General features: G+C 46.3%; 1 protein-coding gene across 5 annotated transcripts in view; it reads left to right on the top strand.

The window, feature by feature from the left end:
• The window catches only part of LOC119973339 (proton myo-inositol cotransporter-like), a 266,486-nt gene that overhangs the window by 179,267 nt on the left and 62,607 nt on the right, over positions 1-24,612 (top strand). For all 5 annotated transcript variants that reach the window (XR_005462283.1, XR_005462282.1, XM_038811222.1 and 2 more), the window contains exons 5-6: positions 17,336-17,499; positions 19,489-19,600. Coding sequence is in view for 3 of the 5 variants with exons in the window: in XM_038811222.1 (XP_038667150.1) it covers positions 17,336-17,499; positions 19,489-19,600 (276 nt within the window). In the remaining 2 variants the exon portion in view is untranslated. The remainder of the gene's footprint in view (positions 1-17,335; positions 17,500-19,488; positions 19,601-24,612) is intronic.

The raw sequence follows: 24,612 nt of genomic DNA, 5'->3' as shown, positions 1-24,612 counted from the left end.
ATATCATATGGGCAAATATGAAATTATCTATTTTGATAGGAAAAAATAGAAAAACAAAATTGCAGTTTGGAGGGCCAATGGCATGTTGCCATTAATCCCAAGGAAATTGGAGCATAATGGAAGCCTGACTACAATTAATAATAGAACATTGGTGAAATCATATCTGCGTACAGTTTGTTTTGTTTTACTTACCAAAGAAAATATATGCTTGACTTGGAGGGAGTGCAGCAGCGGTTCGCTAGACTGATTCCTGGGAAAATAATTTTTATCCAGTGGGAACTAATTGAATAGACTAGGCCTTCATTCTCTTGAGTTTAGAAGAATGAGAGGTGGCCATAAGATGTAGGAGCAGAAGCAGGCCATTCGACCTTTCGGGTCCGCTCCGCCATTCAATGAGATCATGGCTGATCCTCATAATCCTCAACTCCACTTTCCCGCTTTATCCCCATAACCCTAATTCCTTTACTGATTAAAAACCGGTCATCTTAACCTTAGCATGCCTTTTTAAAAAGAGTAAGTTTATTTAAGTTTTATATAATAAAAACAACCAACTAAAACACAACAATGAAAAAAATTATAAATAACAAAAAAATGTTTTACTTTTACCAGAAACAGCTAACATTGTCTAGCTCCTTAAAATAGGAAATAAATAGTTGCCATTTCAGGTAGGACCTCTCCACAGAACCCCGATGGTGAACTTACTTTTCTCTAAGTGTAAGACCTGGTTGGGCACGGGGTACACACCGTGCGAACATGTTGTCCTTTCCCTGCAGTCAATGGATATTGGAATTCAACCAGCGATGGTGGCCTTGCTAGTCATCGCAACCCTGGGGGATGTACGAGCGGGCGCTGCTTGAGGAGGTGAAAGCTGCAGCAGCGGAGTGTGCAGCTGCAGAGCAGGCATCAACAGAGGGGGCAGAAGAGGAGCAGGTGGTAGCCGCCCAGGTTGGAGAGCCGGCTGCCCAGAAGGAGGCCGAGAAGGAGGTGCCGCATGAGGCCTCATGTGTACCGGCACCACCTATCATTCGAAGACCTGCCGGATCAGGCATGCCGTCGAACACTCCAGCTGCCAAATGATGGCACACCTGGCAGCACAGGGGTAGGGGGGAGGACGCTCACTTCCGGTGGTCGTCAAGGTGACAGTCGCCCTGAACTTTTACGCGACGGGGTCCTCCCAGGCGACGACTGGGGACATTCAGTGCACAGGTGCATCTGTGCCATCACGGAGGCCCTGTATGCCCAGCTGCCTCAATACATCCACTTCAATGTGGTCCAATTCCGCCTGGATGCCCGGGCAGCAGGGATCGGCACCATCAGTGGGATGCCCGGGTCCATGTCGTGATTGTCGGGATGCATGTCCCCTTACGGGCCCCTGTAGATACATCATACACGTCCGTGCCCGGTACCTGGGCAGTGTGCCCGACTCATCCTGGCACACTTGGCGATTCTTGACATGTTCATGACGCACCCCGGCTGGCGGGTTGTCTCCTGGGTTATCCACTGTAGTCATGGTGATGAAACCTATCTGGACACACAGACTGACACAGAGACCCCCTACAACGACCGGGAGCATGATTGAGCGGTGCGTCAGATGCAGTTCATGTACCTGGACCGCTCTGGGGGGGTCCTCCAATATGATGCTGAGAGAGTCGCCCGCATTGTGGCGGCCTGCTGCGTCCTCCACAACATCGCACAGCAGAGGGGCGATGTGTTGGAGGAGGAGGAACGGCACGCCTTGTCTGATGAGGAGGATGCGGGTGAGTGTGGGCAGGACATGGAGCCGAGGCATGGGAGGCCGTACAATGTATGCTACAGGGCCAACGTGCACGGGACGCGTGCTCTGATCGGGTCTAGGTTCACCGACTGTGGGGGGGACAACACATTTCAAACACCACCACCACCCCGAGCCATACCCTGTCTGCAACCCCCTCCGTAATACATACCTGCTGCACTACGGGGTGTGGGCCCTGGGTTAGTAGTAACATCGGGTCTCGTCCATGGGATGGAAGACGATGACAAACCCGCTTTGCGATGCGCTGTGGTGATCCCCATTGTCTGATGACGTCTGACTCCTGCCCTTGGTAGCACTTTTCACTGTCCACCTGGGTGATCCCTGCATGTGAGCTGGCCATTCCATCACACGGTCGCATTGAATCCCTGGGGTGTCGGTGATGGGAACAGTCAGGGGGGTAGGTGCCCAAACCAGCCCATCCCTCAGACAGAGCACCGAGGCAGGTTGTAACGGTAGTAACAGGTGTTTAATGTGGACGAATATATACAGATTTGTGCCCAGCCCCTATAACTAAACTGTGCCCTGCACCCGTGCCAACTGAACTAGTGTTTTAACTTCTTGGCCTCTGGGCCTTAATGCTACATCTCGCTGGTTCCCCTGATCGTACAGCAGGAATTGGAGGCAGCTTTCTGTGATTCCTGCCCAGCGACCTGGGTCCCTGTTGGCGGGTGTCTTCTCGGACGAACGGGCCTGGATGGGCCCAACAACTGCTCGGGATTCCCGGGTGATGTGGTGCCACCCCGTTCTGCCCACCTGGGCAGCATGGTAGCACAGTATTGCTTCACAGCTCCACGGCCCCAGGTTCCATTCCCAGCTTGGTTCACTGTTTGTGCAGAGTCTGCATGTTCTCCCCGTGTATGGGTGGGTTTCCTCCGGGTACTCTGGCTTCTACCTACAGTCCAAAGATGTGCAGGTTCGGTGGATTGGCCACGCTAAATTGCCCTTAGTATCCAAAGAGCTTAGGTGGGGTTACTGGGTTGCGCGGATAGGGTGGAGGTGTGGGCTTAAGTGGGGTGTACTTTCCAGGGGCTGGTGCGGACTCGATGGCCCGAATGGTCTCCTTCTGCACTTCAAATTCTACGATACAGCAGGTGCAAGAGGGGAGGGGGATTCACCGGCACGGGCCCCATTACCCCCTCACTCTGGGTGCCCGGTGGCCCCCGGGCTACTCCACGGGTCGAAGATGTGAGGAGTGCCATCCCCTGAGGGTCCCCCACACCTGGCACTGCCAGTCCTTGAGGCCCACTCTGATCTCAACCCCAAGATCCATGGAGCACAGGGACTGTGCCACCACCTTCTGGGTTTATGTCACATGAGCCAGTGACTGCGCCATCTCCCTCTGGGACTGGGCTACCTTCCTCTCTGTTTGCGCCATGTCGGCCAGCACTTGGGTAATGCTGCCGATGTTCCCAGCCATGGGCCATGCTCAGGAACGCTGATGCCATTTCCAGGTGGCTGCCTGAGAGACAACAACACTGCCCAGGGCCTGCACCTGTGCACAGAATGTCCCAAGCCTTGTCATGCTGATCCATAGCTGAAACTGCCTCCCCCAACACCTCCATAGCAGACACCACCGGTGTGGTGTTGGCCTGGGTGGCACGCATTGTCGACACCACCTGCTGCTGTTGCTCATGGTTTGACTTCTCCAACTGCACCTGCAGGTGTTGGATGCTCGTCGACAACCCATCATGCAGTCCCTGACTCTGCAACTGCATCTACACTATAGATGGGACTGTTTGTTCCAGAAGCCTGAGACACATCTGGACGGCAGCTAGTCCCTGGGGTCAGAAAATGACAGTGTTAGACAGTCAAACGCATGCAGCCCTGGGTGTGGGTAGCTGGTGGCCTCAGTGGCCAGATCACCTGGTGGCCATTATGGGTACCAACATGTGGTGCATGGTGAGGGTTCAGCCTTCCTCCAGGTTGAGCGGGTGGGGGGGGGGGGGGGGGAATTAGTGCCAGGGGCACACCGCTGCCTATTCACCCTGGCTGCCCTGAGGAGGTCGTGCAATTTTTTCCGGCATTGCTGGTCCGTCTGGATGGTGTCGCCCAAAGCAGGGGCTGGCAGCCTTCTTCCCGGTCCGGGGTACAGCATAATCTTCCTCTCCTCCATTGCGTCCAAGAGGGCCTCGAGCTCTGCGTCCGCGAACCTTGGCACCGCTCTCCTTACTGCCACCTTGTTAGCTGGGATGAAGTGGGTGGGCAGTGCAGTGTGTGTATGCAGCTGCAGCTTGTCAGCCTTTGAGTGTGAGTGGCGAAACCGGCAAATTCAGCGCCGATTCTCATTAGAATCGATTTGTGTTCCACGGTGCTAGCTCCTCAGCAGTAGCGGAATCGGTGCAGATGTGTCCTCAGTTTTTGTGTCATGAAAGCTCACTAATTCTGCATTGGCGTCAATACTTAGTCTCAGAAATGGAAAATTCCACTCGTAACTAATACCCTTCCATTGACTAGAGGCCCTCAAGACTATAGAGTGCGGTTCTATTGCCAGAGCGAATAAGAGTGAAGTAAGTGGGCAGCCTGCCTAGTGCCCCTATGCAAGAGGAAGTAGTCTGAATATAAAGTGTTCGTATAACCGCTGGCCGTAAGGGCATTATATAATGAGCAGAACCAAGAGGCAAATTTATGGCCAAATCCAAATCTCCCGAGAATCTAAATAAATATTCCCACTCTACCCTGTCAAATACTTTCTCAGCATCAAGAGAAGCTGTTACCTCAGGCTCCGCTGTAGGGGAGGGGGGAAAGAATAACATTTAAAAAGCGACGTATATTGGCCAATATTTGCTGCCCTAACAAAGCCTGTTTGATCCACCTAAAATTATTCTGGGAAGGCAAGGCTCCAAGGCGAGCGCTAGAACTTTAGCGAGCAACTTAACATCCGTGTTTAGAAGTGAAATGGGTCGGTATGAACCGTACTCGGTTGGGTCCTTATCCCTTTCAAGGATGGAAGAAATAGAGGTGTAAGGGTCAGAGACAATGAAACTCTGGATAGGGAGTCATTAAACATATCTAATAACAAAGGTGCGAGCTGTTCCGAGAACTTCTTATCAAATTTGTTAGGAGAGCCATCCGGGAGAGGGGCCTTGCTAGCCTGCATCAGCCCAATACATTTTAAGATCTCATCAGGGCATAATGGGATCTAACTCACAGCTCTTATCCACTTCAACAGCTTTAATAGGAAGACTGTCCAGAAATTCAGACATGACCGATTTGTCCGGGGGGGTCTCTGCTTTATACAGGACGCAGTAATAGGATTTAAAAGCTGCATTGACTTGGAAAGGGGTGAAAATTAGGTCACTGCCCGGATTCAATATCTGGGGGTTTCACTGGAGGCCGCTTGACGTTTGAGTTGGTGAGCCAGAAGACGACTGGCCTTATTCCTGTGTTCATAGAAAGTATCTCTGTTACTGACGTACAGCCTTGTTAGTGGATAGTAGACCATAGAATAGAATTCCTATGGTGCAGAAGGAAGCCATTCAGCCCATCGAGCCTGCACGACCCTCTGAAAGGGCACTCTAAATAGGTCCACTCCACACCGTATCCCTGTAACCGCACATAACCTGCGCACCTTTAGACACTTAAGAGGCAATTTAGCATGACCAATCCACCTAACCTGCAGGTCTTTGGACTATATGAGGAAACCGGAGAACTCTGAGGAAACCAGCAGACAAGGGGCGAAAGTGCAATCTCCACACAGGATGGAATTTAACTCGGGTCCCTGGCACTGTGAGGTAGCAGTGCTAAACATTGTGCCACCATGCTGTCCCAAACTGTGGTTCAAGAAACCCACCCCAAAAATGCCATCACAGTTGCGTTTAACCACACTCAAACAACTTACCCTAGCGCCTACAATTAAATAAACAAAACTAAACACAAACTCTAATCTAATTTTTTAAAATATTGTTATGAACTGTAGCAAACCCTCTAATACCACTCCCATTATCTAACGTTCCTTGTTAGCCAGGAGACTCTCAACTGGAGAGTAAAAATTTATTTGACTTACCATGCCACGCTAGCGACTAAAGGTCGCATCAGATGACAAAACACAAAGAGAAATAGGTTAATGTAAGATACAACCAGCAGAAATCTCTCAAATATACCTAAAGGCATCAAGGATACATCTGAACAAAGAAAAGTACAGCAGAGGAACAGACCCTTCGGCCCTCTAATACTGCACCGACCATGCTGCCCGTCTAACTTAAAACCTTCTATACTTCCGGGGTCCGTATCCCTCTATTCCCATCCTATTCATGTATTTGTCAAGACGCCCCTTGAATGTCACTATCACCACCTCCTCGAGCAGCGAGTTCCAGGCACCCACTACCCTCTGTTCGGGGGGGGGGGAAATCTACCCACACACATCTCTAAACTTTGCCCACGCACCTTAAACCTATGTCCCCTAATAATTGATCCTTCCACCCTGGGAAAAAGCTTCTGAAAATCGATTCTGTCCATGCCCCTCATCATTTTGTAGACTTTTATCAGGTCATCCCCTCAACTCCGTCATTCCAGTAAGAACAAACCAAGTTTATCCAACCTCTCCTCCTCGCTAATGCCCTCCATCCTGGTAAGCCTCTTCTGTACCCTCTCCAACGCCTACACATCTTTCTGATAGTGTGGCGACCAGAATTGAACACTATATTTCAAGTGTGACCTAACTAAGGTTCTATACAGCTGCAGCATGACTTGCCAATTTTTATACCCAATACCTCGGCCGATTAAGGCAATCCTGCCGTATGCGTTCTTAACTATCTTCTCCACCTGCAATGCACTTTCAGTTGTGGACCTGTACACCAGATCCCTCTGCCTGTCAATACCCTTAAGGGTTCTGCCATTCACTGTATATTTCCCACCTGTATTAGACCTTCCAAAATGCATTACCTCGCCTTTGTCCGGATTAAACTCCATCTGCCATCTCTCCAACCAATCTATATCCTGCTGTATCCTCCGACAGTCCTCATCACTATCCGCAATTCAACCAACCTTTGTGACATCCGCAAACTTACTAATCAAACCAGTTACATTTTCCTCCAAATCATTTATATATACTACGAACAGCAAAGGTCTCAGCCCAATCCCTGCAGAGCACAAGTCACAGCCCTCCACTCAAAAAAGCACGCTTCCACAGCTACCCTGTTTTTTATGACCGAGCCAGTTCTGTATCCATCTTGCGAGCTCACCTCTGATCCTGTCTGACTTCGTCTTCTGTACCAGCCTGTCATGAGGGACCTTGTCAAAAGCCTTACTGAAGTACATGCAGACAACATCCACTGCCCTATCTTCATCACCACCTTCGTCACTTCCTCAAAAAACTCGATCCAAAGTTAGTGAGACACGACCTCACCTTCACAAAGCCCTGCTGCCTGTTGCAAATACATCCACTTACTTCCAAATGGGGGTAAATGCAGTCTCAAAGAATCCTCTTCAATAATTTCCCCACCACTGGCGTAAGGCCTGTAATTTTCTGGATTATCCTTGCTACCGTTCTTAAACAAAGGAACCGTGTTAGCTATTCTCCAGTCCTCTGGGACCTCGCCTGTAGCCAGTGAGGATACAAAGATTTCTGCCAATGCCCCAACAATTTCCTCCCTTGCCTCCCTAGTTCTCTGGGGTAGATCCCATCAGGCCCTGGGGATTTCTCTACCTTAATGTTTTTAAGACACCCAGCACCTTTTTGATCTCAATGTGACCCAGACTACGCACCCTTTCACAAACTCCTCATCCACCAAGTCCTTCTTTTTGGTGAATACTGCTGCAAAATACTAATTTAGTACCTCACCCATTTCCTCTGGCTCCACTAGATTCTCTCCCCTGTCCGTGAGTGGGCCAACCCTTTCCCTGGCTACCCTCTGCTCTTCATATACATATTAAAAGCCTTGGATTTTGCTTAATCCTGTTTGCCAATGACTTTTAGTGACCCCTTTTAGCCATCCTGACTCCTTGCTTAAGTTCCTTCCTACTTTCCTTATAATCCTCACCAGCTTCGTCTGTTCCCAGCCTTCTAGCCCTTACAAATGCTTCTTTTTTCTTTTGGACTTGACCCCCAATTTCCCTCATGATCCAAGGTTCCCAAAACTTGCCATACTTATCATTCTTCCTCATAGCGACATACCGGTTCTGAATTCTTATCAACTGATGTTTGAAAACCTCCCACATGCCAGATGTTGATTTACCCTCAAACATACACCGCCAAACTAGATTCTTCAGTTCCTGCTTGATATTGTTATAATTAGCCTTCCCCCAATTTAGCACCTTCACCCATAGACTATTCTTATCCTTAATACAACAGTACCTTAAAACTTATTGAATTATGGTCACTGTTCCCAAAATGCTTCCCCTAAATAATGAGTATGAAAAGAAACAAAATACAAAGTGCCTGCAAACAGAGCTATAAAACAGACTAAACAGCTCACAACTTTTGCTTTTGGCCAAAGGAGCCGCATCTCCCTCTGAATCAAAAAGGTGGTCTTTTTCTCGGGGGTGAGCTGGATAAACCATCCCGAACTTGACTCCATTCTTGTACAGGACATATTTCACTCCATTAAAAGTGACTCATTTCTTAGCTAGGTCCGCACTCATATCCTGGTACTGCTCAATAGAGCGGTCTTACCACTTGACATCCCGATGCCCACTTGCCCATCGAAGAACCAGCTCCTTTCTTTGTGTTATAATCCTCCATGAAGGCCACTGCATCAGGACTATCCGGTTCCCCATGCCCTTCAATGGGGGGGCACGGTAGCATAGTGGTTAGCACAGTTGCATCACAGCTCCAGGGTCCCAGGTTCGATTCCCGGCTTGGATCACTGTCTGTGCGGAGTTTGCACGTACTCCTCGTTTCTGCATGGGTTTCCTCCGGGTGCTCCGGTTTCCTCCCATAGTCCAGCAATGTGCAGCTTAGGGGCCTCACGGTAGCATGGTGGTTAGCATCAATGCTTCACAGCTCCAGGGTCCCAGGTTCGATTCCCGGCTGGGTCACTGTCTGTGTGGAGTCTGCACGTCCTCCCCGTGTGTGCGTGGGTTTCCTCCGGGTGCTCCGGTTTCCTCCCACAGTCCAAAGATGTGCGGGTTAGGTGGATTGGCCATGCTAAATTGCCCGTAGTGTAAGGTTAATGGGGGGATTGTTGGGTTACGGGTTACGCGGGTTTAAGTAGGGTGATCATTGCTCGGCACAACATCGAGGGCTAAAGGGCCTGTTCTGTGCTGTAATATTCTATGTTCTAGGTGCATTGGCCATGCTAAATTGCCCTTGGTGTCCAAAATGTTTGGGTGGGGTTACTAGGTTACGGGGATGGGATGGAGGTGTGGGCCTGGGTGGGGTGCTCTTTCCAAGGGCCAGTACAGACACAATGGGCCAAATGGCCTCCTTCTGCACTATAAATTCTATGATATGAGTTTCCCCGGTAACAAGGGGGCGGGACTTCCCCTTAACAGGGGACCAAAATGGCTCACAGTATTCCAGGTGCAGTCTAACTAGCGCCTTGTATAGTTTTAACTGGACTTCCCTATTTTTCGCCTCCATTCCATTTGAAATTAAGGTTAGCGTCCCATTTGTCGTCCCTATGACCTGCTGAACTTGCATGCTAGCTTTTTGTAATTTATGTACAAGCACCCCAAATCCCTCTGTGCTGTACTTTTCTCCATTTATTTTATTTTTTTTTAAATCTATAGTACCCAATTCATTTTTTCCAATTAATGGACAATTTCGTGTGGTCAATGTGTAGAAGTGGATTTCATTTGGAACTTCGCTGATAGGGTTAATATGACAGTTCTGAAAAGCTCTGTGAAAGAGATGTCAACAGGTCAAGGGATGAAATAAAGGGAGTGTGTCTGACCGGCATCTGTAAAAGCAAAGATGTCAGAAGGTTATGGGATGGAATATAGGGAGTGTGACTTTGGTACTAATTAATGTTCTGACCCGTATCTGTAAAAGCAGAGAGGTCAAAAAGGCAAAGAATGGAATGAATGGGAACCGTTACTTTATTGCAGAGATAACATAATTAAGCTCGTTTGACCAGTTGGAACAAATAAACATTGAAATGTAAGAGGGACTGTCTTTGGAGTGAGTTGAGCCATATGGCCATGGGATACAAAAACCTTTGTATTAATATTGATAGTGACTTGTGCTAATGATTATGTCAAAAATAACCTCCCGACCTCGAAGAATAATTCCATATATGTACATGTTCTGGATCCTTGCCAAATCATAGGTGTATCTAGGAATTTAAAGGGACCACCCCTAAGCTGTAAGATGTATAAAGATACCGTCCTTATTCTGGGATTTTGGCACTTCTCGAAGGTGGTTACCCGACTGCTTAGAGATTTGTCCCGGCCGTAAATAAACGAATATTCGTTACTGACGTGTTCGAGTGTTTTACTTCTGGACTGACGATCAGATACGTGAAAGCGCAATTCACAAATGCACATTTTTGGGTTGAGGGGGAGAAACCCACGCAAACACGGGGATAATTTGCAAACTCCACACGGACAGTGACCCAGAGCCGGGATTGAACCCGGGCCCTTGGTGCCGTGAGGCAGCAGTGCTAACCACTGTGCCACCGTGCTGCCCTCGTTTTCTCTATTTAAATTATATTCAACACCATTATTCTTCCTACCAAATTACATAACTTCATATTTTCTTACATTATATTCCATTTGTCAAGTATTTGTCCACTCACATAACTGACCTAACCTGTCTAATCCTTCTGAAGATTCTTTGTGTCATCCTCACCCCTTGCCTTCCCACCTATTTTGTGTCATCTGCCAACTTAGCAACAGTCCATTCACTTCCCTCTTCCAAGTCATTATTATATGTTGTGAATTATTGTGGCCCCTGTGGCACTCTACTAGTTACAGGTTGCCATCCTAAAAATGCCCCTCTGACCCCAACACTCGCTCATCTATCAAGTGATTTGATTGAAACATATAACATTCCTAACGGGTTTGACAGGGTAGATGCTGAGAGGATGTTTCTCCTGATTGGGTAGTCAAGAATTAAGAATCCGAGTTTTAGAATAAGTAGCTGACCATTAGGTTTGTGATGAGAAATTCACAGGGTGTAAATCTTTGAAATTCCGTACCGTGGAGATCTGTGAATGCTCCATAATTCAGTATATTCAAGGTCATAGATCAATATTACATATTTTTAAATACAAAAGGAATTGTGGGGAAAAAGGAGAGCGTAGGGTGCTATAGCTGAGCTAGAAGAACCACCTTGATCTAACTGAATGCCGAAGAAATGGATGATTGACTCCTAATTCATATGTTTATCAGTCAATGTGAGGATGGCTGATGTTACTGTTCAATAAAAAAATAAACAGCTATCAAATGTTCCGCGCCAGCATTTGCTGCGTGTAACTTTGAAAAGAATGATTTGGTGGTTCTGATTATCACAACTTTTATTTACTTGGCATTAGTCTCTGAGTATTTCATTCTTTTTTGATGTGTTCCTATCATTAATGCCTTTGTGATAATTGTTTGGCAGTATAAGGAGATGAGGTGTTTGTCAATAAATCTTGGAAGGGAAACATTTTCTCAGGGTAATGTAAAAAGCTTGGTATATCAAACAACAACATGTTTATAGCACTTGTGCAGGCTGGAATGTGACGCATCGCACCCAAAACCTCTTGTTAAATATCCTGGAGTTCCACAATATAATAAGAGAATTTCATTTAGTCAGTCACAATGAACCAATTTGTCTTGATCGCCAGGTTATTGATACAGATCAGGAATGGGTTGATGCTTTGGCTTCATTCCACGCTTTTCCTCTCTTTCACACTCTTACCCCAACCCATGCAAGCCTGATCTAATGTCTATTAACCAAATTTCTTTCTCCAATTTCACACTCTACTTGTAATCTTTGTTTCATTTCATTTTTTACTTGGGACTTTTAGCAATTTTTTTGGAAGCATAAGTAATATAATTGTAGGGGGCCTGATTTTCCCATCTCTACACGGGACAAGCCCTCATCAGGTGGGAAGTCCCATGTGTGTGATTCCCAATGACATTTCTACCGTTGTCCATTTTTCACTGCTGGGGAAACAAGACAACCCGACGTGCCCACAAATTGACATTGGGAGTGCATTTGAGCAGTCCACAGATGGAGAATTTGAGTGACTTGGTGGAATTTGGACGTTTGTGCAGCTGTGCTCGAAAAGCTGTAGATGTTAGGAGCTGCATCCATGTTTAGCGGCAAACCTCTTAGAGAATAGACTCGTGAAGTCTGGCTAAAGGAATTAATGCCCTATTGTGCAGTCAGCACCGAGAACGAGCAGAGAATACCCAGAGCAATGTGTGCATCAGAACGGGCTCACCTTCCTGAAGGTGTCAGCGTACCAGTGCAGAAGGAAATTTTGCCTTTCCAGGGAGATGGTGTGCATCTTCTGTGTCCTCCTGAATGAAGACCATTCCTCTACTTCCATCCAATTTCATGCCCTGTTATTTACATTGAAGATTACAGTGGCCCCCGACGACTTTGCCTCGGGTTCCTTTTCAGAACTGTAATGTTGATTTCTGTGGGATCTCCCAGCCAGCTACTCTCTGATGCCTCCATGCTGTTCCAAATACCCTACATGCTGTTTCAGACCATTCATACTGTTACAGATACTGACTTCATAGCTTCTCAATGGATATGGCCTCAGAAATGTAGAAGGGTTCGGTTCCGTAGCTGAATTTCCCTAGTTCCAGGATGTTATGGTTGCACTCGCAGCCCCAACGGTGAGCTCATTCCAACAGGAAGGCTACCATTTAATAAATCTGCAGCTTGTGTGCAACCATCGGAAGAACCTCCTATCTGTGCGTGCCATCTTGGGAGCTGCCACAACACATTTACTCTCATGCTCAAGTCGGCCCTTAAGGAAGTTCTACTTGCTGCGGTCCCGGCAGTCCTTGGTGGGACCTTGATGGCCTCTGCATATATAGTATTTAACTATTGACGTAAATCATTTAAATAGTATGCAGGCCATTGCATAAACCAATTATTTTATCATTGCCGTAGACATTTTTGTTTTGTTACAGTACCGGACCAGACCCCCATTTATATTAGGAAACTGGACGAGAAACCCCAGCAATTTTTAAATTTGTAAACTGAGGGAAGGATGCTGACATACAGGGATCTTTATATTAAAACAAACTTTATTATTACCACTGGATTAACCACATTAACATAATTGAAAATAGCTTAAACAATTCTTAAAATAAAAGGAAACACTTTAACTACTAATTTACACCTTCTCTATCTCCTATTAAGCAAAGTCATTACAGGTCCGCAACCACTTGTAAATAATGTTAGCAAACACAGGGACACTTGCTGTACTATTGTGTAGAGATTTATTTTCATAAAAGTAGAGAAAGACCCTTTCAGGTACAAACTGGAAATCCTGCTGCCCTTGTCAGACTTAAAACATCCTACAGCCAAAACTGCTTGCTACAGACCTGGCACATTCCATTAATTCTGTCCCACTCAGATCCCATGACCTCCTTACCTAAGTCTAAACGCAATATCTCAAATTATCTAAACCCCACCGCCACAAGGGAACCATCCAAAATACACAATACACATGTTCGACACACCACAATCTCCCTTTAAGTGCTGTAGCCAATGCGGTATCTGCCACACTGGGGCACTTCTATGCAGTGTTCCAATTGTTGCTTCAGAGGAGGTGGAGGCAGCCTGTTCGTGTCTTTGGCTCTTCAGCTGTGAGGACTGAGGTTGACCTCATTGTGTAGTCATGCGTGGGAGCCTTTCCTGGACCTGCACTGTCTGCATCTCTTGATCTTGGCTCCCAACAAGAGAGGCTGAGGATGGCGAGATTCCCTCCAAGAGCATTGAACCCTCCTCTTCCCCTGGATCATCCTCAGCCTTTGTGTGCTCTCCTGATGGTTTGAACGGGTCTACTGTTGGGGCACAGCTGGCATTCTATGTAGCCACTGCTGGAACACTAATAGTTCAGGGACCCTACCTCCATACTCACTCCAGATACAAAGCTATGCACCTGGCACAGATCTCCTTGCTGCTGCATGCACTCCAGGTGCTGCAGCATGTGATCCCTCCGTAAGATTGGCCCCTCTCTTACGGGTGGACCTTATGCATTGAACTCAAAATATGTTGAGCACATCACTGCCGTAGCCTTCTTGATGCCTCAGAACTCTGGCACGCACTTATAGGTTTTGTAGGGAGATGGTAGTATGGTGCGAATGTCACTGGACTATGCTTTGAAGACACTGCTTCAAGTCCCACCATGGTAGTTGGTGGAATTTGAATTCCATTAATAAGTCTGGAAAACAAAGTTAGAATTAGACATGGTGGCCATGAAACTATCATTGGTTGCTATGAAACCCTTTCTAGGTTTTTCCCTTTCGGGAAGGAATTCTACACTCCTTACCTGACCTGGGCTACATGTGGTTCCTGATCCATAAAAATGTGCTTGGCTCTCCGGTTTCCTCCCACAGTCCAAAAATGTGCAGATTAGGTAGATTAATCATTCTAATTTGTCCCTTAGTGCCCAAAACGTTAGGTGGGATTACGGGGATAGGGCAGGGCAGTGTGCCTAGGTAGGATGCTCTTTGAGGGTCGGTGCAGACTCGATAGGCCAAATGGCCTCCTTCTGCACTGCAGGGATTCTATGATTCTTTCAGTGCTCCCTGCAATGGCTTCAGTTAATGGGCAACAAATGTTGGCCTGACAGCGATGCACACAAATATAGAATAAAGATAAACACTGAAACTCCCAAGGCCCTTGCTCACTACCCAATAGAGTGTTACTGCGAATGTTCCTCTCTCCTCCTGAGGTGAACTGTCCACAGATGCTTTTGACGACTCCTGCACACTTTGGGTGTGGAGCATATCACATGTCAAATCTAAACTCACCAATTTGCAAGTTTCTGAGCTTCTGCCTTGTGAGCTAATGTGGTGGAGAGCTGCTTCCTCGAACAGGTTTCCCTCTTCCTGTTATCCAAGGAGCTGCTCAGCTCCTGGGCATGGAACCACATTCTGGAATCTGAGAGGAACCGATGAAAGTATGGGAATTCTGGAGCCCTTATAATTCCTCATGGACGTATCTGAACACCGCATGTCGTGTTCAGCATGCTGTCCGTCTCGGTTCTCCCCACAAATGCAATTCCACCTTTACACTGTTCAAAGGCAACTCCCGCCCCTTAAACAAACCATTCCCCTTCACCCATGACCATGACACCAACACTATTCCTGAGAATGCCTCCTCCATAGCTTTGTGTACCTAGAAGGGGGATTTTCTGTCACCAGCACATTCCCTGAATGGCAATCTGGTGATTTCCATAGCCGTCTTTAATTCATCAGTGTTGTGCACCTGCTTCTCCTGCATGGACAAAAGGGAGAGTGTGTGATGAGGCAAATCTTTGTTGCATGGAGAAGCATAACTCCTCCACCAGCATTTGGAAATAGAATATTCTATTTGGCAGCCTTAAGTATTGGCAGTAGTTGTGGTGCCTGTGATCTGGATGCACAGTCCTCCAAGGTGGAGGATTGCATAGAGCCTGAATTCCCCAGAGGCATTGCATGCTACAATCCAAGGAGGGACACTGGGAAATCTCACTCATCTTGCCAGAAATCATTTGGTCAATGATGTGCTTGTGGCATTAGACCCAGCTGTACCAGGCTCCCTTGATGCACTGAATATCCTTACAATTTCCAACCAAGTCCTTGTGGAAGTGCTGATGGACGTCTAGCCAGAATGAAGAGGATGTCCCTCCTTTTGCTCACTGCCTTCACCAGGATATCCAGGTCTTGGTTTGTAAATCGTAGTGCCAGCATGTCCCGGATCTCCTGGATGATATCTCCTTCGGCAAACCATTAATATTGCTGCAGCCTTGACATGGTGACATATGTTGAGGCTGCAGGGCTACTTTGTAATGGGCCATAGCTCCTTGAGGAACCCATCCCTTGGTATGAGGTAAAGCAGCAAGTAGCTATGGGATGACTCAGCGCCTAGCTTCCTCTAATCATGTAGGCAAACAGTGGTTGTAAGGGACAGTGGAGTGAAGGTCTGAGTGTGGAATGAAACACCTGAACTGGGGTGTTGTGCCCACTTGCAGAGCTGTCTATGAGAAACTGCATGTTCATTTGTAGATATAGACAGGGAAGAAAGCAGCAATAAGCTGGTGTGGCAGCATCTTCAGAGCTGGATCTTCATAAACATATTGCAACAATGGATCCTGCAATAGGTAGGGAGGCCATGAAAGGACTCTTCACAATGGACCAGCTTTCACAGTGAATCAATGATATCAACAGCAACAATATACAGTCAGAAGCCAAAGTTCAGCTACCTGTTGCAAAGTTTTTGGTCCCTTCCTGAATATTACACCATTTAATATCGTGACCAGGTAGCGTGCTGGTACCCATGCGCAGGACAGGTTGGGCCTGGCTCTGCTACTGACACCATTAATCGTGTGCTGCCCTCCTTTGGGAGGCCGTGATCCCAATTCCAGCCTGCCCCGGCTCAGCGGGGTGAAAATCAAGTGGGCGTGCACAACCATTTGGGCAGTGGGATCGCAACTTTCATTGGTCAGACTTTTGATTCCCGGCTGAGAAAAAGTTCCAGGCCAGGGAGTCTGTTATCTATTTATGATGCTTGAGAACTTGTGTTGCATTATTGCAGTTAAAACTAAGTATTGGAGTTTGTCTTTATTATCTATTAAGTGGTTTCCATACATTTTCTACCAATCTCATATTTCAAAAGGGTCAAGCTTTGCTCAATGAAAAAGATAACTCAGGGTGAAATTGGTCTGTGCCAGTAGTACGAATGAACTTGTAACAAATTGGCAGCGAACCTTTTACCATGCCAGTTTTTATTTTCTATTGACTTGCAAAATATTGTCAAGAATTTAAATTTCAACCATGTAAAAGCAGCATTGAGACTAGCAAGCACGTCTCCAAAGAACATGTCAACTATTATTATGTTAATCTCAGTGGAAAGATTGGGAACAGTGAAAATACAGCTGCTGGTTCACTACAGTTTGTTTCACGCTGATGGTATAGGTCAGTTTCACCCCCAATTAGTTCTAAAACAGCATTAGATGGAAGATATATTCTCCGCAGCCGGTATGCTCCGTTTTGCTGGCAGCCGGGGGTTTCCCGACGGCGTGGGGCTGCCCCACAATGGGAAACCTCATTGACCAGCCGGCGAAACGGAGGGGTGAACCTGAAATGTGGCATGTCACTGTCTGCGGAGTCTGCACATCCTCCCCGTGTGTGCGTGGGTTTCCTCCGGGTGCTCCGGTTTCCTCCCACAGTCCAAAGATGTGCAGGTTAGGTGGATTGGCCATGATAAATTGCCCTTGGTGTCCAAAATTGCCCTTAGTGTTGGGTTGGGTTACTGAGTTATGGGGATAGGGTGGAGGTGTTGACCTTGGGTAGGGTGCTCTTTCCAGAAGCTGGTGCAGACTCGATGGGCCGAATGGCCTCCTTCTGCTCTGTAAATTCTATGAATAGGCCATGATTATTTTATAATGGTTAATAGAGTTGGATTGGCTACAGCACTAATTATACATTTCCTTCCATTGTCACCTCCAGGTATTACAGTGCTACCATATTGCAGATGTCAGGAGTCCAAGATGACACATTAGCAATCTGGTTGGCAGCAGTCACAGCATTCACAAACTTCATTTTTACACTGGTTGGAGTTTGTCTAGTTGAGAAAGTAGGGCGCAGAAAGCTCACCCTGGGCAGTCTCACAGGTCAGTAAAGCAATTTCCTCAATCTACATATTCATACCAATTGCAAAAAAAGAAACTGCCATTTTCATTCATGCAAAAATGCAATTGAGGTCAAGATGAAGCTACACTTCCAAAAAGACTCATGTTTGTGATATCACCTCTTAGCAATCACAGCCAAGACTCAATGCCAAGCCTAATTTCAAGCCTTTTTTCTTAATTATGATGTTGTGGGGTCTACAGGAGACCTAAATATTGCTGATGTTTATTTTAATCAGATTTCAAGTCAGTGGTAATTTGGCTTCAAAAAAGTCAGCAATTGTGGGTGTTCAGTTCTGACTCTGCATATTGGTGGGATAGAGCAGGTGGAGTTTTACTCTATTTTGCAGATGCTAATGACACAATAATTCAGTGTTCTTCTGCTCCAGTTACTTTTCTGAGCTTTATAGTACAATAGTAACATCTTGTTTCAAAGACCTTAGTGCTGCATTTTGATCTGGCAAAAATAATCATGATTGGTAACAACACAACTAATTATGTGAGTCAGTTAAATATCTATTTGATTAAATATGAATGAATTGGGAGCAGTGAGAAGTATCGGAGAGAGATCTTAAGCCTCAGCATTTAAATTGCTTATCTGTTTTCTTAAATACAACAACTGCATATTGCACATCTGCTGATGCTCAGCACGCAGTAATTCCAACATCCAATCAGACTATAATTAATGATACAGATTCATTTTTGATTATTTTGGCCAGTATATATTTTTAATGTTAGTAATAAAAACTGCAGGCAGTGGAAATCTGAAGCATAAATAGTAAAAGACGTTTAGCGGGTCATGCCAAAATGTCCCATAGGTACTTCCACTCCACCCGGAAGCCTTCTCCGCGTCCATGGCTACTACCACCTCAAAATCGCGCCCCTCAGCTGGCATCATTATGACATTAAGACGCCATCTAATATTGGATGTCAAGCGCCTGCCCTTCACAAATCCCGTCTGCTCTTCCCCGATTACCTCCAGGAAACAATCCTCTATACGAGGGGTCATGCTCCGCCAAGTGGGCAGCACGGTAGCATTCTGGATAGCATAATTGCTTCACAGCTCCCGGGTCCCAGGTTCAATTCTGGCTTGGGTCACTGTCTGTGCGGAGTCTGCACATCCTCCCCGTATGTGAGTGGGTTTCCTCCGGGTGCTCCGGTTTCCTCCTACATTCCAAAGATGTGCAGGTTAGGTGGATTGGCCATGATAAATTGCCCTTAGTGTCCAAAATTGCCCTTAGTGTTGGGTGGGGTTACTGGGTTATGGAGATAGGGTGGAGGTGTTGACCTTGGGTAGGGTGCTCTTTCCAAGAGCCGGTGCAGACTCGATGGGCCAAATGGCCTCCTTCTGCACTGTAAATTCTATGATAAAAGTCCAAAATGGTGTCATCGTGACACACGTCGTTTCAATGCCGTTGGCGTGTCATTGGCCAGCTCACCCGCGATGTTCTGCCCCCGATGGGCCGAGTTCCCGACGGCACAGGACACGTATGGTTCCAGCATTCGGGATCCTGGTGTGCCGGCTGTGGACAGTGTCCAGCGCCGCCACACTCGGTTGAGATCCATGCCGCTGGCCAGTGGGAGCTTCTGCTAGGGCTGTCGTGTCACGGTTGGCAGGTTAGGTTTCCCGGCCATTCTCCGGCTGTTTTCAGCGCGATCCACGGGAGTTTTGCTTGGCGCTGGTGCTAGCCCTACACTGGTACTGGAATCGGTGAGGGGTGGGCACCGATTTTCTTGTCGTGAAACACCCGCGGATTTTACGTTTGAGCTGGGACTTAGTCGCAAAAAAGGAGAATCCAACCTGAGGTTACTTCCCCTTGTGTACTTTCCACCAGTTATTTTGGTTAAGTTACCGGTGTTGATTACAGGTTTCCTCTTAAAATATAAGCAGCATACCTAATTTGAGGAGATAAATTTGTGATGCAGTCTCTAACTGTAAGATTCTGTTGATTTGTTTCTGTGAATTGTTTGCAGGAACCGCATTGAGCCTTGTGATTCTAGGAATTGGATTCTTGTTATCAGCCCGAGCCTCACCATCTATAACTCTCCATCCTTCAGGCCATAATAGCAGCTGTGTTCAATACAAGTGAGTGTTTCCTTTAGTACCTTCAAGAATGCAAATCTTCTTTATATTGTATACAGGATTCCATTTTTGTCAGGATGCTACCACAAATCTAAACGTGCAAAATCGTCCATTGGAAACAAAACAAAAGTTGAGTTAACTTTTGACACTTCTCAAGAAGTAGCAAGTTTGTTAATTGGCTCCAAAATCAGTTGCCTCTTGGATGTAATGAGATAATTTGACTAAAATGATCTTAAGAACAAGGACATATTAAGACTGGACTAGTTTGGGCAGCATGGTGGCGCAGTGGTTAGCACTGTTGCCTCAGTGCCAAGGTCCCAGGTTCGATCCCGGCTCTGGGTCACTGTCTGTGTGGAGTTTGCACATTTTCCCCGTGTTTGCGTGGGTTTTGCCCCCAGAACCCAAAGATGTGCAGGGTAAGCGGATTGGCCACGTTAAATTGCCCCTTAATTGGAAAAAATGAATTGGGTACCCTAAATTTTTTTTTTTAAAGGCTGGAATAGCAGCCATGCTAAAGGGCACTGCTGACGTTCCAAAGTATTTAGATTGCGAGAAGCTACCATCATTCATTTATCACTAATCTTATTATCTAACTTCAATTGAAAAGTGAAGCTGTGATTTTTAAGCAACAAACAGTTCCAGAAAATTATGGATATACTTAGCAAGTCTGAGAAACTGAGGTCCGACTTTTCTGTCCGTTCTCACCGCAGGATTCTCTGGTCCGCTGACTGCAATTCCTGCCACGAGTTTCTTTTTTCTTTTTTCCAATTCATTTTTTCCAATTAAGGGGCAATTTAGTGTGGCCAGTCCACCTACCCTGCACATCTTTGGATTGTGGGAGCAAACCCACCCAAGCATAGAGGAAATGTGCAAAGAAAAACTGGATAAAAGCAAATTACTGCAGTTGATGGAATCTAAAACAAAAGAGAAAATGCTGGAAAATCTCAGCTGGTCTGGCAGCATCTGTAGGGAGAGAAAAGAGCTAATGTTTCGAGTCCTTTCCTTACCCTTTCTCCTCTTTGCTTCCCCCTTCCCCTCCCACCACATCTACATCTGTTACAGTCGACCCTCTGATAGTTTCTCTGCTGTTTGGCCTTTCACACCTTTTGTTCTCTCTGGGGACTTCCATTAGCCTTCTTTTCCCTTGGTTTCTGTGGCTATTAGCACCCCGTTTCCCTGGGTTTCTGTGGCTATGACTCCTCTTTCATTCTCACTCCACAGTATAAATATTTCCCACTTTCTGTGTCTGTTAGCTTTGACAAAGAGTCACTGGACTCGAAACATTGGCTCTTTTCTCTCCCTACAGATGCTGCTATCTCTGCAGTCGTGAAACAAGCTGCAGGGATGCGTGGAAAATCCTGCCTAGAGTTGGGGCTGGATTTAGTCATTGTAGTAGGGGGTTCTGTAGAAAGTGAGTGGAAAGAGGCTGGAAACCCACTTTGTGGTGGCCAGTTTGTCAGTAGTAGTCAATTAATTGGCCCTTGCCAGGAGCTGCTGACCATCTGGAGGCCTGCAGTTCAACTGGTGTGTGGTGGTCACTGCTGGGGCTGCACCTGGACCGATTCCCATGGGCCAAGCAAAACCTCCATACCATAACTTTGAAAACTACAATTAGACTATGTAAACTAACTTACCAGTTATCTTTCCAATCAACTTTGTCCCCTATAGCAAAGTAAAAGCCAGCTGAGAAGAGGTAGAAACTGCAAGGATCGCCCCCTTTCCTCTTCACTGAACTCACTCACCAAACTCCAACTTAAGGAACACAAATGCACACAAAGCAGCACTCCTGTTCTGACAAAACAGTACTGAAGAAGGTCTGCCTTGATTAAATTCCTCTTAACACCGGTTTCTCGAGCAACCACTTATTTGTCCGCTTGCCGATCCATGACATGTAATATATGTCCAAGTCCTTTCAATTCAAATGCTTTTATTTGAGCTTTAACACTCTTCTTGATTGTCCAACCTTCACAGCCATATATTGTCATCGGCCACGCAAAGACTTTTAGAAGACAAAGGGCACGATTCTGCGACTCAAGTTAAAGTCCGCATATAGTGGGATGTTTATCGACAGCACGCCGAGAAAGATACCACCATCAATGGTATTTTGCTGGGTTTTTTGGGCCTCGGCGAGGAACTCCCCGAAGAGGCCACTCTTTAAGTCCACTGTAATCCCCGGACTCACCTGCCCACTTCATCCAACTCAAACTCTTCTGGGGTCCTTGAGCCCCTCCCTCACCCCATCTTTTATGGGCAAGGTTGCCCCCGGCCCGACCCCTGGCACAGGCAACCTGGGCAGACTGCCACCCTGGCAGTGTCTGCCAGCCTGGCAGTGCCACGCAGGCACCCTGCCCTGCCAGGGTGCCCAGGTTGGCACTGCCAGGGTGATAGGGGGAGTGCCAGGATGCCACCCTGCCCTGTGCCTGACCACCCAGGAGCCTCAACTCCCCAGTGAGACCCTAAAGGTGCCATCATGACTAGTTCATGACTTTGTGAACCAGTACCAAATGGCACCCAGTTCAGGCCCCTCTTGCAAATCCACTGAATCTGAGGTGAATTGGGCTAGCACATATTTAAATGAGCCTGATGGATCATTTGAATATGCTCGCCCAGTGAGAGCAAGATCCAGATCGCGATGCACTGCAAGATTCTATTGAATCTCGCGTGGCATTTCAAGCGTCACAAATCTCGATCCAGGCCTCTTGCAAGATTCAACGGCCTCATCAACTGTCTCTCATGCAACCATTTCTGTAAGGATGTTGAATAAATATCGTGAGAGGACATGCCCCCATCTAACACCCTTTTGATGCTGAACCATCCTGAGAGTATGCTGGCAGATATGACCCTTATCACTGCTTACAATAAAGCTTAGCTAGCAATTCAATGTGGTGGAATCCCACATTGTCAACCAGAATTTTCATGTGAGACTGAATGGAATACCTACTCAAAATCAATCAGTCGCATGTATGTTAGCTGCTGACGTTCTGAACTTTCCATATTATGATTCTAAGATTAGTGATCCAATTTCTGTTTCCTCTTCCACATTAAAACCTAGCTTTCTCATCAGCGATCCCACTGTGTCTTTTTCTGGATCTGTTCCAGGATGAACCAAGTGAAGGAGATCGAAGCATTTGGTCTCGAATTTGTGCACTGTTTCAGGTCAGGTCAACTTTTTTCAGAAGAGGGTTGAAGGGAAGGTAAAGTCAGTCCACTCCTCTGGTTGATGGCGAGTCTCGCACAGTGCCACACAAATTCTACACATCCTGTCCACTAACAATTCTCCCAATTCTACTGGTATATCGTTGGCACCCATGGCCCTATGGCTGGCCATCTAATGAGTGGCTCCCTTTACCTTAGCTCAAAGTAGAGGAGACGCATTTTCAACTTGGTCTTTTAATTCCTACTCAGTCACCCTTGTAAAGGTACTCAATATTTGCACCATTAGTGCAGCAATTTTCTTTGCTTCCATTTCAGTCTTGCCAGAATGTGACAATGTGATGCAGGCGAGGTTGAAACTTTCATTTAATTGATAGAACTGTTTGGAAAAGTGTCCATGTATTGTCTTTCTGATTCTCCGTTTCTAATTCATTAAAACAGATCATTCAGCTATTTCTCTTTATCCACTTGCAGCTTTATTTGAATTTCTGTCTTTAAACCTTTAACAATCCACATCAATTTTTCTCTTTACTTCCCTCTTGGCTTCAATCAGGGAAAATTCTCATAAGGTATCCACCCTTTATGTCTCAATACTGCACAAATTCCACCATTTTGTTTGCAAATCCCAGGAGAACATATTTTGCCAAAGCCTTTCTGGTGTTCTCTCATCAGCCTGTTAAGTTACTGGTCAGTGGTTCTCCCAGGATTTTGATGGGGAAAATGTAGTGATGCAATGCCTTTGAATGTCAAGGGATGATGCATAGATTCTGTCTTGTTGGAGACGCTCATTGTCTGGCGTAAATGTAGCCTGCCACTTATTGGCCCAAGCCTGAATGATGTTCAGGTATTTCTGCATATGAAAATGGGTTGCGTCAGTATCTGAGGAGTTGGGAATGGTGCTGAACATTGTGCAATCATCAGTGAACATCGCCACTTCGGACCTTATGATGGAGAGGGTGTCATCAAGCAACTGAAGATAGTTGGGCCAAAGACACCAACCTGAGGATTTATTTCAGTGATATTGTGGGGTTGACTCTGTGCCTTTGCTACCCTCAGTACTTTTTCCATGTGGTGCTCAACAAGGAAATGCACTGATTCATTAGTTGAGGGAGGATGGAAGGTGGTATTCAGCATGTAGTTTCCTTGTCATTTTTGACCTGATCCCATGGCATTTCATGGGATCCAGAGCTGAGGACTCACAAGGCCATAATCGCCTGACTGTGTACACCGTGTTGTCACCTCTTGTGGGCCTGTCCTGTTGGTATGACAGAACTTACAAAGGAATGGTGAGGAGGAGTCTGAGACATTGGCTCTAATGTACAAATCTGAGAGTATGACCCTGTGTTACGGTCCCAGTTGATGTTATAACTGGACGGGAAGATCCCAGAATGGAACACTGTCTCAAAAGACGGTAAATTTTACTTTTTTTAAATAAAACATTGAGGAACAGAGTCACAGGCAAGCTAATTAGCTTTAACAATAAGAAGAAAGACATTTATTAAAACTAAAAAATCCTCCCTTACTCCCCCCTTAATTAACAAATACACAAATTAGTACATCTTAAGCTACAATGGTCTCAGTGACACAAAGTCCTTTTAAGCACACAGGCTGTAGTTAAATGCACACTCCACTCTGAACCCAAGTTACAAGATTTCTCTTCAGAACGCCATCAAATGATTGTCAAATGAAAGTTTCCAAACTCCATTCCCAAAACACACTTTAAAATCTTCTTTCACAATAATGATTTCCATTGGTGCATTCCAAATCCGGACACCTTAAAACAACTTTTTTGCTCCACTTTTAACAGTGAATCTAGTATCCAGGTTTTGCACCACACCATTTAGGATTTTTTTGTCTTGCCT

Source organism: Scyliorhinus canicula, chromosome 11 (assembly GCF_902713615.1).
Source record: "Scyliorhinus canicula chromosome 11, sScyCan1.1, whole genome shotgun sequence".
Lineage (NCBI taxonomy): Eukaryota > Metazoa > Chordata > Chondrichthyes > Carcharhiniformes > Scyliorhinidae > Scyliorhinus > Scyliorhinus canicula.
Note: the sequence above shows the minus strand (reverse complement) of the source record. Positions and strands in the feature narration are given on the sequence as shown.